The following is a 19,947-nucleotide window of genomic DNA, read 5'->3' as shown; positions in this document are numbered from 1 at the left end:
ATTAAAACCATGTATTCAAAAGGTGAATACCTGGGGCGCCTGGGTGGCGCAGTCGGTTAAGCGTCCGACTTCAGCCAGGTCACGATCTCGCGGTCTGTGCGTTCGAGCCCCGCGTCAGGCTCTGGGCTGATGGCTCGGAGCCTGGAGCCTGTTTCCGATTCTGTGTCTCCCTCTCTCTGCCCCTCCCCCGTTCATGCTCTGTCTCTCTCTGTCCCAAAAAAAAAAAAAAAACGTTGAAAAAAAAAAAAAAAAACTTAAAAAAAAAAAAGGTGAATACCTTCTTTTCCTGCTTTGCCCTGACTTTACTCTTGGGTCAGGGTTTATTTTCATCCAAGTTCTTTCTCACGTAGGAACCATGGCCACAGCAACTGTGTAACTCTTATGGCAAAATTCTATCATAGGGAAACTGATGGAGTGTTCCTGTTGTTCTAGGTTACAAAAAAAAAATCAGTAAAGTTCTCTGACTGGTCCAACTTGGGTTTATTTATCACATGTTAGCTAATAAGCTGTATGTAAGGGGCAAAATCTTTTAAGGGTTTGACAATTTCCATTCAAATCACATGATATGGAAGAAAATAGTCATTTCCATATGAAGGGGCTTAATGTTGCAACACAAAGAGGGAAGATGTACTGGGTATATGGAATAAATAAATTCCCCTACAGATACAAAAAACTTTAGGCAGGCTCTTCACATTGAGGTGATCACCATAAATAATTGAAAACTAAATTATTTCTAGAGTTCTGTATAGTGTGCATGGTAGCTATTTTGATCCTTACTGCAACTTTTTGAGATGAGTAGGTAGAAGTATCATCATCTGCTGAATAATGGGGAAACTGAGACAGTGAAGATAAATGATTGTTATAGGAGAAGAGACTATAATATTTGAAGTTTCTTTCATTTTTTTAATACTGGCATGGGTTTTATGATTAAGAAATATGTATTTCATAGAAGCAAGAGTCAATGCCCTTAAAAATATTAGCTGACTTTCCCGGGAAAATCTTGTCTTATGAATTAGAGCCTCAATACACTGAAGTCATCTGTTTATAGTCCTTGGTTCTTTGAAAGTGTGAAGTCCATATAAATCCAGCATTTAAGTCACACTATAAATAAGCAACCACTCTTCATCTGTATTTCTTTTTGAGAGAATATTCAGTACTTAGAAATCCCTTGATTGCTTTTATTAGAGAAGGTATTTCAAAGCTATGGAATAAAAAGAGGAAAAGGAGGCAGATACATGCCCTCTGAACCTCCCTTTTATTTTGCGTCCCATAAGATGTCATCAGAAGGAATGAGTTTCTTTCTTTCTTTTTTTTTTTTAGTATAATTCATTGTCAAATTGGCTAACATATAGTGTGTACAGCATGCTCTTGGTTTTGGAGTAGAGTCCCGTGATTCATCACTTACATACAATACCTAGTGCTCATCCCAACAAGTGCCCTCCTCAATGCCCATCACCCATTTTCCCCTCCCCCACACCCTTCATCAACCATCAGTTTGTTCTCTGTATTTAAGTCTCTTATGATTTGCCTTCATACCTCTCTGTAACTATTTTTTGTCCCTTCCCTTCCCTCATAGTCTTCTGTTAAGTTTCTCAATTTCCACATGTGAGTGAAAACATAGGATATCTGTCTTTCTCTGACTGACTTATTTCACTTAGCATAATACCCTCCAGTTCCATCCATGTTGCTGCAAATGGCAGGATTTCATTCATTCTCATTGCCAAGTAGTATTCCATTGTGTGTATGAAGCACATCTTCCTTATCCATTCATCAGTTGATAGACATTTAGGCTCTTTCTATAATCTGGCTATTGTTGAAAGAGCTGCTATAAACATTGGGGTACATGTGCCCCTATACATCAACACTCCTGTATCCTTTGGATAAATTCCTAGTAATGCTATTGCTGGGTCATAGGATAGTTCTATTTTTAATTTTTTGAGGAACCTCCCCACTGTTTTCCAGCAGCTGCACCAGTTTGCATTCCCACTAACAGTGCAAGAAGGTTGAAGGAATGAGTTTCTTAAAAAATGCTACAGAAAAGTCTGATGAATAATTATAAAATGATCATTTTTATTTTTCTTTTCATTTATTTATATTTTGTCTAAGGACAAATGTATACATGATCTTTGCACAGTGTAATATAAAATAGAATAATGGCATTGCTATTCTTAAATATGTTGCATTTCTTTTCCATTGTGTATTCTTGTTAGGTTAAATCTAAGATGTATTCATATATACGTATATTTTACTAAAAACAGTTTGCAGTGTGATTTAGGAACTGAGGGGTACCATAAAACAATTTGACTAAAGATGGGTGTGAGTTTATTCTCTGAGCCTGCCAAAAATTCACCAAAGAAAAATTATTCAAATGTTTTTGTAGTTAGCTTTCTTTTATAATTTGGAAGCTCTGTTCCCCTCCACCTAGGAGATATTATGAACCCTAACTGATGAGTATTTATAAAATATTTCCTCATGGTGATGAAATGACAAAAAGCTGAGAAGGATTAATGGGCAGATACCTGAATGACAGTGTGAAGATATGAAAGTATAGGTGAGCCAAGTTTTATTGATTAATTCAACAGCATTTATTTCCTGAGCATTCAGTGTTGATAGAGAGATAAATTAAACAGCCCTGTCCTCCAGGAGCTCATGGTACAGAAGGGTTCTGGATTTTCATTTTGTTTGACAATCAAACTTAATATTTATTCTCTTAAACCTGAATACTGTGCAATTTCCTAGGACTTACTTTGTGTTTCTATATAAGAAACAAGCTTGGTTATGAAAGTTAAATTAAATTGGCCGGGAGATAATCTCCGAAATAAACCTTATATAGAATCCACCCCTTCAGAGTTTAGATTTTTATGAGTGTCGTGTAATTAATGAAGAGCAGCCTATTGTCTGACCTTGCTTTATGTACTTTGCAGAGAACAAGCTCATATTAAACCAATGTCATTTAAATAAAATAAACGATCACCCCTATACTGCCATTTCCATTGTGAGGGAATTGAGTTTCCATCTTGTTTGTGGTTTTGTTTGGTTTGATTTTGCTTGGCTTTTTTTGCCAAATGTTAGAAAGCCATTGTTCTTCTTCTCTTCATCATCATTGCCATCTCTACACTCAATATACAGGTAAAAGGTAAACATATTAGGGATACATCTTGGCATAATGAAAAGAATGTAGATCATTGAGTTATATAGATCTGGATTAAATACTTGATTTCATTAGATCTTAAATAAGTTATTTTACCTCCTTCTATCGCTTCCCTCACCTTTAAAACTGGGATGGTAACTGTTATGGGCTGAATTGTGCATCCCCAAAATTCATACGTTGACGTCATAACCCCCAGTATCTTCAAATGTCACTGTACTTGGAGACAGGGTACCTGAAGAGGTAACTGAGTTAAAATGAGGTCATTAGGGTACGCCCTAATCCAGTATGACTGGTGTCCTTTTAAGAAGTAGAAATTAGAACACTGAGGGGTAAAGAGACTAGGCCATGTGATGACACAGGAAGAAAACAGCCATTTTAGAAGAATCCGACCTCCCTCAATATCAGAATTCTAGCCTCCAGAATTGTAGGAAATAATTTTCTGTTGTTTAACCCACCCAGTCTGTGTTACCTTGTTATTGTAGCCCTAACAAACTAATTAATACAGAAAAAGATATCTAAAGTAGGGGCGCCTGGGTGTCTTGGTAGAGTAAGCATCTGACTTCAGCCTTGGTCATGATCTTGCAGTTCATGAGTTCAAGCTCTGCTTGGGGCTCTGTGCCCACCTTTCAGAGCCTGGAGCCTGCTTCAGATTCTGTGTGTGTCTCTCTCTGCCCCTCCCCCTTCTCCCTGGCTGCTTGTGCTCTGTCTCTTAAAAAAAGAATAAACGTTAAAATAAAAAAAAAAAAATCTAGGGGCACGTGGGTGGCTCAGTCGGTTAACTGTCCAACTTTAGCTCAGGTCATGATCTCGTGGTTCATGAGTTCAAGCCCCGCATTGGGCACTGTGCTGACAGCTCAGAGCCTGGAGCCTATTTTGGATTCTGTGTCTCCCTCTCTCTCTGCCCCTTGCCCACTCACACACTCTCTCTCAAAAATAAATAAACATTAAAAAATAAATAAATAAAAATAAATATCTAAAGTAAAAGTTACAGGAATTTGAAATATTGTATTATAGTGTATTATAACATATAATAAATGATTCATAAATATAGTTGGCTTAGTGTTAATGTTAGTAGTAACATTAGTATTACAATTAGTATTGTTAAACACTACCAAAGGTTTGTGAAGGAAATAATCGTCCCAAACAAAAAAATCAATGAGTTTATAAAAATTATTTTAAGTAAGGGGAATTTAAACATATCCCTGGAAGCTTTATTTTTAGATTATTTCTTTTTTTTTTAAGTATATTTGTTTATTTTGAGAGAGAGAGACAGAGAGACCACAAGCGGGGAAGGGGCAGAGAGAGAGGGAGAGAATCCCAAGCAGGCCCCACGCTGTCAGCACAGAGCCCATTTTTAGGTCAATTTCAATGTGGAAAGCATTTGTATACTCTATCACTAATCCATTTTTTCCTAGTGCAAGAGTTCTGAAATTTGATGAGTGAAAATAACTTTGTAAAAAATGTTTTGATGCAATGTGTTTCTAAAAATTTCATTATCTCTCAAACTCAGAAAGGGTCATAATTTACTTGTCAGTACTCATAAATGTATCCAGAAACTATGTGTGATTTTCTTTTACTCAGAATTTGAGGGAGCACAGGTGTGTATAAGAAATCGTAGCAGGAGGTCATCTCAATTGTTGGCATAAGTTTTAGAAATAATATAACTATTTGGTTCCTCTTAGGATTCCCTGGAAAATTCATAATAATGTTCCCATAAAAAGATCCGACCAAGTATTTTGCCAAAATAGGGTTTGTACACATGTAATCATCCATGAAGAATCGTTCTTTTGGATAATATGACCAGAATTAAATAGTAGTGGGCGTTTTTATTTGTAAAAAAAAAATAGGTTAATAGGTTGAATTTTAATTGGTTTCATATTTTTCTCCCACCAGCTTCTATGGAAGCTTTGGCCTTGGACACAATATATATAATTCACCATATGCACAGGTTTGAGTTCCAGTATTACCAAGCACATTTTATAACACACTGAGCCAGTATTGGTTCTGCTGGGAAGTCTTTGAGTTGCAGTCTTCATTCCAGAATACTGGAACATGGTCTGAAATGTTGCTTCTGTGTTTCTGGGCTTAATGCCCTTTGTTTTTTGTTTTTGTTTTTGTTTTTGTTTTTGTTTTTGTTTTTGTTTTTGTTTTTTGTTCCCTTTGGTTTTCATCGTGCTTCCTTCAAGAAAGAGGAAGAAATTGCCTCATACAGAGGGAGCCCTCACCTTGCCTGAGCTTTGTTTAAGAAATGGGGCTTGGCTCTCCCTGATTATATATTTGACTCCAGGCACCTTCTCAGCTGAGCAGTAAATCTGATCATTTCTTTGCCAAAGATAAAGGATGTTCTTTAAAATAGATGAAATTTCTCTCTTAACATTCAGTCGCTTCACTTTTGCTTTATTTAAGGCTTCTTTATCATCAGTTTTAGTGTTTATTTCAAAAAATTCAGAGTCGACAAGATAGATCATAATAAACCACCCATTCAATAAATACATTGCAGGACTGTTTGTAAAATCTTTATCACTTACTTTGTACTCCCTAGGGGCTGCCTCTGTAGTGAAGAGGTTTTGATCATAGTTTTTCCATCTGCTATTCCTTCCTGTGGAGCTCTGGGTCCCCAGGGATTCCTTTAGGGAAACTTCATTCTATTGGCCAGCAGGCCAGCTGGATGAGGGGAGTTGAGGGCAGAGTCAAGGAAAGGAAGATCTGGTTCTGCTCTCATCTCCACCACTTAACATCAGGTCAAGTCATTTAATCTCCTTGAGTCTCCATCTTCTTTTTTATACAAACAGCAATGAAAATATTTGCCATTAACACTTCAGTGGGTATTGGGGTAAGAGGCATCAAATGAGATGCTCCCAAAGAAAACAATTTGAAAACCATTCAGTGCTATGAACATATAAGGTCCTGCTGTGATGAACATTCCCAAAACATCCAGGGGGTGTGTGTAAGGGGAACCATAGAACAAACTGAGTAAAAGAAATTGAGAAACTGCTTTTTCAGGCCATCAGTCATTATGAGATCTTTGAGCTTTATGTCTCGGTTTGCTAGGAAAGATATTTGTCACTTCCAAGTCTTTCCATTTTGGTTTTATTAGCTATATAGTTAATTGATATGAATAAAATGTAGTTTTAAGTTAATAGCAATAACTTCATCTAAGACATAATATATTTTATATCATTGATGGTCCATTTATTTCCCAAAAGGATTTACCAATTTACAATAAAGAACACAAATGTGGATAAAGTTGATGAAAGAGTAGTAACAATAGAAATTAGGAATAGGGAGCCTGAAGTAATAGAGGAAGACAGATATATACCTTGGTATCATGAGATTTTATACTAAGTTCTCAGGCAGTGTTCAAAGAGCACTGGAGTAGGAGTTTGACCTCATGTTTATTACCCTAGTTTACCTACCAGATGGTTTCTACCACAAGAATTATACATATTTTATTACTTAATTTGTTATTCTATATGTTATACTTGTCCATGAGTAAATTACCTAGTTCTCTTTAAATTTAATTTTCTCAGGTTTCCCCTGAGAGATGCTTGCAAACTTGTTCCATTTTAGCGCCAACCAGAAATTATTTCAGGGAAAGCTAATTTTCTTTGTTTTCTTTCTTTTTTTAATATATAAAAAACACACATAAATATACAACCAACATTATATTTAGATGCATTTCTAAAGTCTTATATCTGTGATTATTTGATGGAGAACGTAATAAATTAATTCCAAGTATTCTATTATATTTCTGACTAAACTTTCTTACACACACATACACATATGCATAAGCATGCACATATGTATGTATATATTATTTTTATATTGAATATAAATCCTAAGAGGTCCATGATTCAATTTCTGTTAGTACTCCCACCAAAAAGTAATATGCTATTTGGATATGGGACTAGAAATAAAAGTTATGTCATAATGGCAGGACCATGAGGTTAAGAAGTCAAAGCAACAATTGTAATAATTATCCAAATAGTCTAAATAAAGAAAAGTTAAGTTGTCATCAATAATTAAATTCAATTCTATTAATAAGCAGTAATATGCACCAAGATTTAAGAACTATTTCTTGGAGAAATGTATGACCTACAAAAAACTTTACCCTGTATTCTTCTTGAGAACTCATAGATCATCTACTTGATCAGATTATTGTATGAGTATATAAAGCTGCTCCCCAGGATTCCTTCATGATCTCAGTGGAGACTGTTCTACCCTTTTCTTCCCCCCACCAGTCCCACACACAGAATACACACCCAAACACACATATTTATACCTTCACATATCTGGCTCTTCCAAAACCACCATCAGCCCCATCCCAGTAAATAGCTTGCCAATTAGGAAAACAATAAGCCAAACCTACTTTTTGGGATCTTTGAGATGAAAGAAGTTGTGTGTTAAGTAACATGTCAGGCTGGTTGACTGTTTAAAAATAGCGTGTATCCACTTAATCTTTGTTAATGGTGACCGTATGGAAATTTCATTCCTGAAATACTCTATTGGTGGGACTCAGCAACCTCAGCTGCTTACAAACTTGCAAGTCCTGCAGTGTGAAATAGCCAGAATGCCACCGTAGCAGTTTTTCTTCAGTTGAATTGATCACTCTTTGCTAGCAAGCAGGAAATTTGCATGGTTTCAATTGTTAATAAATGGAGGATGACCTTAGCACCAGCATACTTTGCACAGTGTGAAACCAACAGGGCTGCTAGGCTCAGGGGAGAAAGCATGTGATGTCGTATTGCATGGCTTGGAAATGAAAATCTTTAATGGATTAAGGAGGGTTCTCATCGTTCTTAGGATGTTCCCAAAATGTTGATTTGTAATCCACATTTTAAAATAACAAAATTAACTTTTTAATTTGAAAATGTAAAGCAAAATAAGACCGTGTTCCCCCTAGGACTCTAGGCATTTTATATTAAAATTAACAGAAAGTGAATATTTATCTTTAAAAACCATGCAAGATAGCAAAGCTAACTAAAGAAGGGGAAAAAATAACAGGTTTTCAGAGTAGAAAGTTGTAAGTATTAATTCACTTTCTTTAAAGCCAACATTAAACTATGGGAGCATTCAGGGTCTTTATTTACCCTTAGTAAGAAATTTAGTACCAAGAATACATATTTTAAGATTTATTTCCATATAGCAGAATAAGCCATATGCTAAAAACTTTGTACTTTTTTGCCTTTTTCACCTACAAAGTTAGAATTATCTATCATAGTGACATTCCAAATTCAGAACAATAAAAGCAGTAAAAATAATTTTTAAGACAGATTTTGTACCTACCCTGATATTGTCATAATGAGGTTTCGTTCTTTGTTCAAAAATTAAAGCCATGGTGGCCTCCAAACCACTATATAGAAGTCATATATTTATCATTTAAAATGCACTTTCTCTTTACATTGAGAATTACTGAACAGTCAATGGATAAAAAAGTATAAGCACAAAGTTTGTAAACATATTTATATGGTTAAAAGGCCAACTAACTTCTGAAAATACGCCAGGTTTGGGGGGATATGGCTTTGTTTTCATTCTACTTTAGTCTTATGTGAAAAGGATAAAGCACAGTCAATTTTGCATCACTGATATAATTTATTGGATAGTTTTATTAAGCTAGGATTGGTATTTAGTGAAGACAGGCTTTTGGAGTCAGGAGGATGAAGCTGGAGACCTAAAGAGGTACCACTTTTTTAAGTCAGATGCTTGGGTCTCTTGTTTCTAAACATTGTTAACAAATGAGATATCCCAGAGAATTGTTGCAAAGATTTGGCTAATGAATTTGAAAAGTTTTTCTCAAAGCACCAGGCATATGTGTTGCTATTATCAACTTTGGACTTGTTCTTTTTGTACTGGTAAAATTATTTTCTGATAGAGTATGGGAGTATAGATTTATCTCTGAGGCAGAATCCACTACGTATTTAGGATAGAATAGGGTAAGATTTTATAAGTTGCCACAAAATGTCACAGGCTGATTTGCATTCTTGGTGATTCTATACATTGATCACTGAGTAACCTTCACTGTTCCAAATAAAGAATAGAGAGAGTGGCGATGACATTTGTAAGCATCTACAGAAAAGGGAATTATTTGAATTCTTCACAGATGGGTAGATATCAAGGGTAAATTATTATATCCACATTTCTAATTTTAAGAAGCGTTGAGGGTACCTGTGGATAGTGAAGAGACAAACAGTTTTGCATACAGAATTAATTGTAAACTTTACATACCACAATCCCAAATTCTCCAGATTGACTGTGGAGGTCTTTTCAGACACCATCCCCTAAGGATTGGGAAATTCATAAAAGGAAGATAATGTCATGCTACATGTAATATACAAACTGAGCATGCTGGTCACTAGAATAGTGACCTTTCAAAAATGACAAATTAGATTCTATATGCCTCAGAATATAATATGGCTTAGTGCTTAAAATAAGGATGAGATGTGACATATACTCTTAATTCTAGCCTCATAGCAGTTGACTTTATTATTTACAAATAAGCTGCATAACTCATTTTTTTTCTTCAGAGAACATAATTCAATCCAGCATTCCCTGTAAACTAAATGTGGACCACTGCTTGAGACTTTTAGTAAAGCTGAAGAAATCTGAGTGCTTTTCTAATGCTGCTTTAAAATAGTTTCAGCGGCACCTGGGTGGCTGAGTCAGTTGAGTGTCCAACTTTGGCTTAGGTTATGATCTCACAGTCCATGAGTTTGAGTCCCATGTCAGCCTCTGTGCTGACAGCTCAGATCCTGGAGCCTGGTTCGGATTCTGTGTCTCCCTTTCTCTACCCCTCTGCCACTCACACTCTGTCTGTCTCTGTCTTTCAAAAATGAATAAACGTTGAAAACATTTTTTAAATAGTTTTGGAGATTGAACCATGTTCAGTGGGAACACACAAGAAAATCTGCTGCCAAATGTTCTTTGAACTTTGAGATGAGTAACATATGGAAGTACTCACTATGGGTAAAGTACATATAGCCATAGAAGCTACAATGATGTAGTCTGTTCTGGCTACCAAATCTACATGCTTTTCCCCAAATTTGTATTTAAAAACTTGTTTTTAGAAATAGACTTTAAAAATTTATAAGATGCAAATATTTTATTTTTCTTCCTGTCTGTTTTCTATGTTTTGTGTTTTTTTTTTTAGTTTTGTATTTTGTTTTCTTTGCGTTTTTTGTTTGTTTGTTTTGAGAGAGTGTGCCCACAAGTGGGGCAGGGGCAGAGGGAGAGAAACAGAGAATGTTAAGCAGGCACCACGCTCAGTGCAGAGCCTGATGCATGATGTGGGGCCCTGGGATCATGACCTGAGCTGAAATAAAGAGTCAGACACTCAACCAACTGAGCCACCCCCGCACCCCTCTATGTACTTTTAAATTAATATATTCTTTCTAATCCCTGACTTTGTAAATAATAAGAGTGACAGCACAGTAAGTACTAAGAACACTGATAAAACCACCGTTCGTAAGTGACAATACCACTTATGTTCCAAATTCATCACCGTGAGATTTTTTTTTCCATGTCTTCTATGTTTCTTTTTTGAAACTTAGTTTGCAAAAGAGACGGAAGCTGTTATATAATACCAGATAAACACCACCACTAGGGGAAAAATTAAGTTAATTTGTAAAACGCCTCTGGAATTAATTGTTATCACGTTTTTTATAAGCACATAATAGTGAAATAGGCAAATGCTTTTAGTCACAGAACTTGGTTTCCTCAGACTACAGCTCTTTTCTGTGAGGGTGGTGGACGATCCAGGTATGAAAGGGATGGCGGCTTTAGGCTTGCACACTCCCTTCAGTCTTGTGAAACATTTCTGGGACTGCCCCTGGCTCCACTGACCAGCATGTTCCAGTAGCTGAAAGAAGGGGAACTAGTTTCCTCTCCCATGCTTGTCCTAGCCGAGATGGAAAATTAATTCTGCTGTTGAGGAGAATGGGAAGGTTGTTCGTCCCAACATACCAAAGCTCTCAGACACAGCGTGTTATTTGCCTTCTGCCGTGATACAGCAGGAACTGAAGATGTTAGGGATGCCTCTTGCTAACATCTGCTTTGTTATTAATTCATTTTGCCTACATCTTTAATTTAGGGTGACAGCCGCCTTCCCAGACTTTGGATTCCATCCCTCTCCATAACCAATCAGGGACATGCGGGGGCCCATTTCCTCTCCGCAGCTGTCTGTGCAGGGTCTCAACAGTGTGCCTAGAGCTGGCAATGCACAGTACAGTGCACTGATGGCTCCCTCTCTCCTTGCTTTCGCAGCTGGCGCTACGTACATCTTTGGGAAAAGCGGAGGCCTCATCCTCTACACCTGGCCGGCCAATGATAGGCCCAGCACCCGCTCTGACCGCCTTGCCGTGGGCTTCAGCACCACTGTGAAGGATGGCATCTTGGTGCGCATCGACAGCGCTCCGGGTCTCGGTGACTTCCTCCAGCTTCACATAGTGAGTACTGGGCCTTGGCCTGGATTTCCTTGTCTTCCTGGTGGTGTGAGTTGGTGCACCAGAATGCAACAGAACATCCTAGATAGACTTGGAAGAGAGACACATTTATAAAAATTGCCTACATGTGTTGGAGCCATATCCAAGCATTAGTCCACGTGTCAAGCCTCATTCTTCCCTTTAGACGTGAACCTTGATGCTCGTAGGGTACTTCAGGGATAAAAAATGAAGAACTCTTTCAGTCTAGACTCGCTTGCCAGCTGTGTGGTTTGGTCTGTCATGAAACATTCAGCAGACTGCTTCGGAGTACATAAGAGATTTACCTGGTACTTTGCCTTAACCCGGTGCAACTAGCAAAGCCTGCCCCAATGTTTGCTGGGGGGTCAGCAAAATTTTTCTGTAAAAGGCTAGATAGCAAGTATTTTGGGCTTTGCAGGTGATAGGGTCTCTGTCAGAGCTCCTTGGAAGTGCCACAGTAATGTGAAAGCAGTCATAAATAACATGCTTTTTTTTTTTAAATGCAGATGATCACATTCCAATAAAAATTTATTTTGTAATAGCGGGCTACAGGCTACATACTTTGGTGACCGCTGCCCTGGGCTGAAAACTTCCTTGGGGAGATACAAAGAGCAAAGAGTGATAAAAGTGAGGGCAGAGTGGAAGGGGCAAAATGAAACAGCGCAATAACCAAGAATTGTTATATTCATGCATACTGTATATCCAACATTTTGCTTGTATATATAGGCCCAATAGGACCTCAGCCTCAGTCACTGCACATCGTTAAGAACACAGTGCAATTCTAAGAAATTAAAATGATTTGGAGGAAAAAATTACTTCGTTATGAGGATAGAAAATATTTTTATAGCAACAATTAACCCATTTTATCACCTGTGCAGTCTGCAGTTAAGAAAGTAGGCTAAAGAAGGATATGATTCTCATCCATAAGTACCCAAAGTGCAGCTACCAGGAGCAAAGAGAGGAATTGTTCTCATTAGTTAGCAATGACAAGGCCAGAAAGAATGGATTTAATTTGGAGCAATAAGAATTCAGTTTAAATAGCAGGGGGGAAAAAGCAGTTAAGAGGAAAGATCAACTGGGGATTACCACCAACCTCCAAAAAGGAGGAAAAGGAACATTTACTGGGAATCTTTGAATCTGCGTTTTGCTAATGTGCCGGTCTACTGAGGAAGGCACAGAGTGGGATTTTATTGCCTGTCTCTGGAGTGGAGGTGGCTGGCTGGAAGCACCAGCAGCCAGTTCAGCCCTGCAAGCACTGCCCATCTCCAACACCTGCCCTTCCAACATGCCTTGGAAACAGGAGCAGCTTGAAGTCTAAGGCTTGAGCTGGAAACTTGTCTGGCCTCAGTGTGAGCCAGAGCCAGACAAGACTCCGCGTAGGAGTACAGGGAAGGACTGGTGAGGAATGATCACCTTCAAAATGTGGAAGAGGGGTCTTAACAGAGTTGTGAACCTTTATGCCTTCTCAGATGCTTTGAGGACCATATGGTACTGTGAGCATAAGCTTAAGCATTTTAAAAAGCCATGCCAAGGAGCACAGAGAAAAGCAGCCATAGTTTGTACGGTTTATTTCTATTTGGCCTCTAAAAACCACCATAATTTACAAAATTCTGTGAGATTTATGCTGCATATAACTTAATGATTATTTCATGGCAGCTATAACTAGGCTATTATTACCAGCTCACTTGCATTTTCATGGTGATTTATCTTCTTTTTTTGTTCAGTGTGACTTACTAAGAAAAATATGATTTGGTACAGCCACGAACATCTTTTTGAGTCAGATAATGTGCTACCAGTTTATCCATTTCTCCCCATTTGTGTGTTGCAGAGCATCTCTACGTTTAAGAGAAATGTTTGTTATATTCTGAGAGTTTACTTAAAAGTTTTGTTTTTACAAAAGGGGTATGAGGATCCTAGGAATTTCTAGGAGGAACCATAGCATTCTGTTTTAACATTTTTAACAGCAAAAATATAAGAAATTTTACTTTAAAATGCATAAGCCCCCTTGGGTACTGTGGACCTTTTCCAGTGATGCTATCATTGCTTAAACATTCTGGAAAATCCCAAATGATTGCCCTTCATCAGATTGACATCATCTGACCTTCCTAGAGAAAAGAAAGACAGACCATACAAAGTAGAAAAACCACATCATTCTGGAATGGACCTGACATGGTCATGGCCCTCTTGAAAATGACATCACTTAATTGGTCTGATAATTGGAAACTTTTTTTAATTCTCTAGTGTTTACCAGAGATAAAAACTGTGTGTATTCCAATAAAAATTCATTTTAAAGGCAGGCTGCAGGCTGTACTTTGGTGACCCCTGCTCTAGGCTGCAAACTTCTTCATAGAGATGTCCAGAACCTCTTACAAAACCTGAGGTCAGAGTGGGGACAGCAAAGGGACGTTTCCTCACCACACTCAGCAATAAAGGAATACAAATGGAAGATCAAAAGACTTGATTACAAACCTTGCTTCTTGTTTTGGACATTTACATAGATGCATCAGGAATACAATTCCATAAATACTTACTGAGATACTTTTATTGGACTTTTACAGTCTGTAAAATGTGGATTTATTTAATGGATATAGGTTGTTTCCTTGTACCAAAGAAAATAATTTAAGGACCATTAAGGAAAGTGGGAAGACTTGGGGAGGAGGCCAAAGATTCCATTCCCACTTGCAGTTTGCCTGGGAGAAGAGAAACCCACCAGAAGGAAAAAAAAAAAAAGAAAAAGTGATGGCAGACACAAAGAAGAGAGGGAAGCAGGGCATATCCCAGGGGCAGGGGGAGTAAGGAGGCCCTGGGCCTGGAGAAGTGGACCCATCTGCCAAGAGATATGTTCCTAGCAGGGGGTTACATGTGTGTAAAGCCTCATTCTTCCACTGTGGGCGGTGTGGAGTCCCCAGAGCAGGAATGGGAAGCAGATTTCATGTTGTCTGCCAGCTCTGAGGGCCTCTCACTTCCTCACTTCAGGCTTTCCAGTGGAAGGATTTGTGAGAGCAGCAGGTAAATCCAGCAGGTAGGAGTTCCAGCTTCCACTAGGTGCATCTATCGCCTGCATTGAAATGAGACTTGTGGACAGATGCATGCTGCCTGTATTACATTTGCTCTAGGCTACATGCTATCCTGTTCCCAAACTTTCCCATTTCTCTTCCTTTGTCGTCCTGAAAGGCTCACACATTAAAAAATCTTTAGGAAAATTGGAATCTTCTTAAACTCCTTTTCCACGGGAGGCTCTTGAATCATTTCCTGATTCGTTTAAGTCATTAGTCTTATTATGATCCTTCTCACACTGGGCCATGGTCAGCCGCTCTAACAGAATTTGAGTTTTTTTCGAGGGGTAGGGAGAAAGGAGGAGAAAGTAACATGACCAATTTGGGGACATACAACATTGGAGCAGATGGTGAGAGAAATCCCGGGCAGAATGGAAGCAGTGGTGCCCTACGGTAAAGAACTGATGTAAAGAAAGGGACACCAAGACATGGGTGGGGAGGTGCTAAGGAGCAATTTTTCCTATTTCACAGTTTGCTCAGATTATCTGTTCTTCTGGCCAAAGGGGCAGAGGCTCTTCTTTCTTTTGCTGGTTTCTTTTAAACCTGAAGTCCTCGCACTCACCCCGGGTGCTCATGATGGTTAAATAGGCCTTGATGATAAGTGTTGAATAAGACAAGAATTAGATCAATAAAAAAAAATCAGAGAAGTCCAAGAGATCAAAATAATTTAGAGATGGTTTGCTTCAAACTAGCTTCCATTTCTTCATTTTTGGTTCACACTCCTAGGATGCACTATTTTCTGAATCAATTATTAATCATAATATTAATGAAATCACAGATGAAGTGTGTTTGACAAAGGCAAAAAGATCTTTGCTGAAGTGTGTATGCATGAAATGAAATTTTGTGGAGGGAGGGTGTCTTAGGGCAGAGGGGTTTGTAAAGAAATATTACTTTGGATATGTTTCCTGCATTGAAGTCTATTGTTAAGGAATTAATCCGCTTGATACTTGGAGAGAAGCTGCTGTCACTTGGAGGTGACATCTGCCTATAAAATTGAATAGGACCAGGGAAAGGATTACCATGAAGTGCTTGTTAGTCTCTTATGAAATTCTTGACAAACTCCTTTCACCACCTACAAAATAGAAGGTCGGGCAAAACTGGGCAACAATTAGCTTCTCTTTATGTAGTTAATACAGGGCGTAAAAAAGATATGCTATTAACTTCTTTCTCCCTGCATGTAATTTACAGTAAATCCTTTGGATTCATTTTTTAATTATGAACCTTTCAGTAAGAGTGAAAATTTATGTGTCAGGACATCTGTTTGTTTGACAAGAATCTATAACCTTCTCCAACTGTTTCTCTCCTGACTTATAATGTAGATACCTAGATAAAATGGGGTAGGAAAAGACAAAGGGCTGCTGTCCTGACTTACCCCCTTTGCATGATGGCAAAGTGTTCCCCTTACAAAAACTGCTTTCCTCACTCCACAAATGAAAGGCTCATAGTATTCTCTCAGTGTCATGTTTGGGGAAATAGAATATTAAGTTCGATATGTATAGTATTGTTTTTCTATAATTTATAGCATTTGGAAAGACTCCTGGAGAATAAATGGGAGCCAAGCTGAATTATGATAAACGGTCTGTTCCTCACATCTATTGCATCTATAAATTGCTGGCCTGGATGCTTCATTTGGCTGTCTCTGTGTGAGATATTTACAGTGAACCATCAACATCTGCTGAGTTAGTCTTCAGAGAGGCTAGGTGGCTGTTACCTTAGACTCGTGTCTGGATTTGGCTAGTAGCAGAACCGGATTTGACTTAGGAATTGTGTTTGGGGGAATCCGCAGAGGAGCACAGAGGAGCGTTGGCATTTTTGAGACTGGTAAGGCAAGTAGAGAGGGAAAGAACAAGAAAACAACAAAGGTGTCCAACAGATGCAATTTTGTTTCCCACAGAGTGCTATGCACTGCGGGTTGGCTCTGTATTCCCTTTCATTGCTATTTGTTCTTCGTGAAAAAAGCCTCTTTGGGTTTTCCGGGCTTAGGAGCTTTTCCAGATCATTAGCCACTTCTGTGGAGAGGGCCTGCTGGGGATCCTCTCTGCAGCTTCCAGCTTAGCCGTTCCATCCCGGCTGAGTTGGAGAAGAAGGTGGGAGAAGGCAGTGGAAGTAGGGATTTGATGAAGTGAGCACTTACGCAAGCTGGACCAGATGCAGCGCCCTGCATGGGAGCTGGGGTGTGTTTTCTCCAATCTCTCTTATTTCCGAGGTATTTCTATCTAAATCTGTTTACTTTGACTGCACACTTAGTTTTGAAGGGCAGCATGCCATAGTGGAAAAATGTACTTAATCTGAAATCAACAGACACGGATTTGAGTCTCATTTCTGTCAGCATCCAAGGAGCTCTTTGGCTTTGAACAACTCATCATTGCCCTGGGCTCCACCTTCCTCTTCCTTTAAATGGGCACAAAAATATACCATACTACCGGGTTTTTCCGAGATTCAAGTGGAATCCAGTATTTAGAAGTTGTTTGTTACCGGCCAAAAACTGCACAAATGTAGGATGATGATTTTCTTCATGAAATATCCAGAAGGTAATAACTTCAATAGAGGAAAAAAATTAGTGAAAGGAAGAATTTTTTTTAAGTTTATTTATTTATTCTGAGAGAGACAGAGACAGCATCAGTGGGGCAGGGGCAGAGAGAGAGGGAGAAAGAGAATCCCGAGCAGGCTTCATGCTGCCAGCACAGAGCCTGACATGGGGCTCGAGCTCACTAATCATGAGATCATGATCTGAGCTGAAACCAAAAGTCAGACACTCAACTGACCGAGTTACCCAGGAGCCCCAAGGAAGAATGTTTTAAAATTAAAAGTAGAGTGTCATTTTAAGTATTTTTAAAAGTCTGCCAAGACTGTTTCTGCAAACAAATTCCGATTTTATCTGATCAAAAGTGATTTTTTTTTTAAATTAATCAGATTCCTGATTGAAACTTTTGGAGTGTCCTGTTAAGAGAGGGTGAAGAACCCAGTTCCCTCTGAGAGAGACCTGGTTAGATCAATAGGATATGACCTGGGGCTTCTTTGGCATGTCCTTGTAAGCTGTTATGTCTCTATACAGTGACACAAGGTGATGCATTATGCTTCTGCTGCCCTTAAGTATAATGTTCCAAAGGGCTCTCCCCTCACCAGTAAATCCGTAATTCACCTTGCCCTGAAGGTCCTTCTTCAGTTGTATGAGCCAAAGGGAGAAGGAGCCTCAGGAGAGCAAAACCTTTCTAGGCAGGGATAGCATGAAAGAGGTTTGAGACCTGCCATGGGCTCCAGATGACCACATAAACAGACAGCCCGGCCTGACAGTTGGGAATTCACAGAGGCCAGAGAGAGTCACTGCTGGAACCAGCGTCCTAATGTGGGTACAGCCAGATTGAGTGGGGATGAGTAGCAGCTGCCGCCAAGTAAAGTCGGAACGTAAAAGCACAGGTACAAGTAAAAGCATTTCATAGACTTTGATTCCTCAAAATGGTGAGAAAAGTGCATGATAAATTTAGTGTACAGATAAGATGTATAATAATGCAGTCATAAAAATCGAGTTGACAAATGTGTAGAAAATATGTTATGACTGGTAAACAATTATGAGTAAGCAGAGACCAAATGGCCCCGTCTTTCCCATTTATCACTTACATCAGTGACTCTTTTGCTAACTGGTAACAGTCGTGTTTCAGAATCTTCAATACTTGTATAATATGAAGTTAGAAAAATTAGGATTCGGAGAGATTGGCTCATAAACTTCAACTAGTATATTTAAATTGTTTTTTTTTAAATGTGCCAGGCACAGTGCTACATTTTAGGGATACTGTAATCAACATGGGGTCACATAGAACTAACAGACTTGAAACACCCCAGTAATTAAAATTTGAGAAATTAGATTTCCTACACCTTATGGGGTGATGTATATAACACTCCTCCAAAGCTCTTGGTATATAGGGAGCTTTCAATTATGGATAGCCTTTAATATCGTTGGTACTTTTTCAGCAGTTAAGTTTTTCTTAAGTCAGGGAAAACAATATATATATGTATATACATATATATGTATATATATATATGTATATATGTATTTCCGTAAATAACAAACAGACTTTAATCAGGTTTCTGAGATTGCAACTTAAATAATATGAAATTCTAAGGAGAAGTCAGGATGCTACTGATTTAAAGCCAGCCCTTGTGGCATATATCCTAGATTGCTGCAGGTATCAAATAGCCGAGCAGGTTCTGAATAGCAGAGTCTTTTTAGACATGTGGATTTGAAGTGCAGCAAGCAAGGCAAATGGTGGGTACTGTAAAGTGAGCGCTGGGGCTCATATGACTTAATGGCAGGCCTACCTTAACACTGTGGGCTGGATGAGTTATCTCATTGCCCCACCACTTACACTGTTACTAGTCATTACTCCTGGGGTATTGTTCACTGCAACAGGGCAAGAAATAACTCGTGGACTCCCTGAAGCTATAGATGATATGTTTTAGCTCCCTGGCTGCATTCAGGAGGCATGGAAGCTCAGCGTATTAATGGGGGAATTCATTAGCCACCCACTCCATAGCATCATGTGCTTAGATCCTGACGCTGTCACTGCTACTGTTTCAACTTGTTAGTGTGCCCCTGATAGATGGCAGAGGGAACTGTATAACTGTATTATCCTCAAAGATAGTTCTGACAGCCAGACCTGTCGTTTCCCAGCGTGAGATGACACCTTCGGAGCCTAGAATCACTTAAAGACATTTAGATAAGCCCTGTAGATCGATCAAGCTAACCTTCATCCTGAAGTCATTTCGTACTCAGAATGACAGGAGATGATTGGCAATTAAGTCTCTGTTTCTATTCTTGACCCCTTAGTTAACCTCTTTTAATTTGGTTTATTTTTCTACTCCGTTTTCTACAAAATGACAGGTAATTTAATGACATAGATGATTGTTTCTGACACAGACTTAGGACCATCCGTAAATCATCTTATGTTCCTACCATTTATTATCACTTACACCACTAATATCGATTGACAAAATACCAGGTACCAGACACTGCGTAAGAATTCTGTTTACATGTTCTTATTATGAACTCACAACAACTCAGTGAGGTAGTCACTATTAATATCTTCACTTTAAGAATGAAGCAACTGATGCTTAATGAAGCTAAAGAAATTTCCCAAGATAGCACTGAGCAGTCATTCAAATCCAGTTCTGATTCTTAATTACTATGCCACTCCTAATGAAAGTTTCAGAGTAGAAAGTATAGTGATGATGATTTTAATTCAACACATATTTGTGGAACAGCAATTTATGTGGGATTGTTGGAGAT

The 19,947-nt window shown here is 38.5% G+C and overlaps 1 protein-coding gene across 1 annotated transcript in view; it reads left to right on the top strand.

Annotated features, from left to right (window-relative positions):
- NRXN3 (neurexin 3) overlaps positions 1-12,925 on the top strand; it is an 896,926-nt gene extending 884,001 nt beyond the window's left edge. The window contains exons 13-14 of the mRNA XM_049614079.1: positions 11,411-11,637; positions 12,776-12,925. Coding sequence (XP_049470036.1) covers positions 11,411-11,637; positions 12,776-12,925 — 377 coding nt within the window. The remainder of the gene's footprint in view (positions 1-11,410; positions 11,638-12,775) is intronic.
- Positions 12,926-19,947: the final 7,022 nt, after the last annotated feature.

This window comes from Panthera uncia (assembly GCF_023721935.1).
Source record: "Panthera uncia isolate 11264 chromosome B3 unlocalized genomic scaffold, Puncia_PCG_1.0 HiC_scaffold_1, whole genome shotgun sequence".
Classification (NCBI taxonomy): Eukaryota; Metazoa; Chordata; class Mammalia; order Carnivora; family Felidae; genus Panthera; species Panthera uncia.
This window is presented reverse-complemented; position numbering and strand designations above follow the sequence as displayed.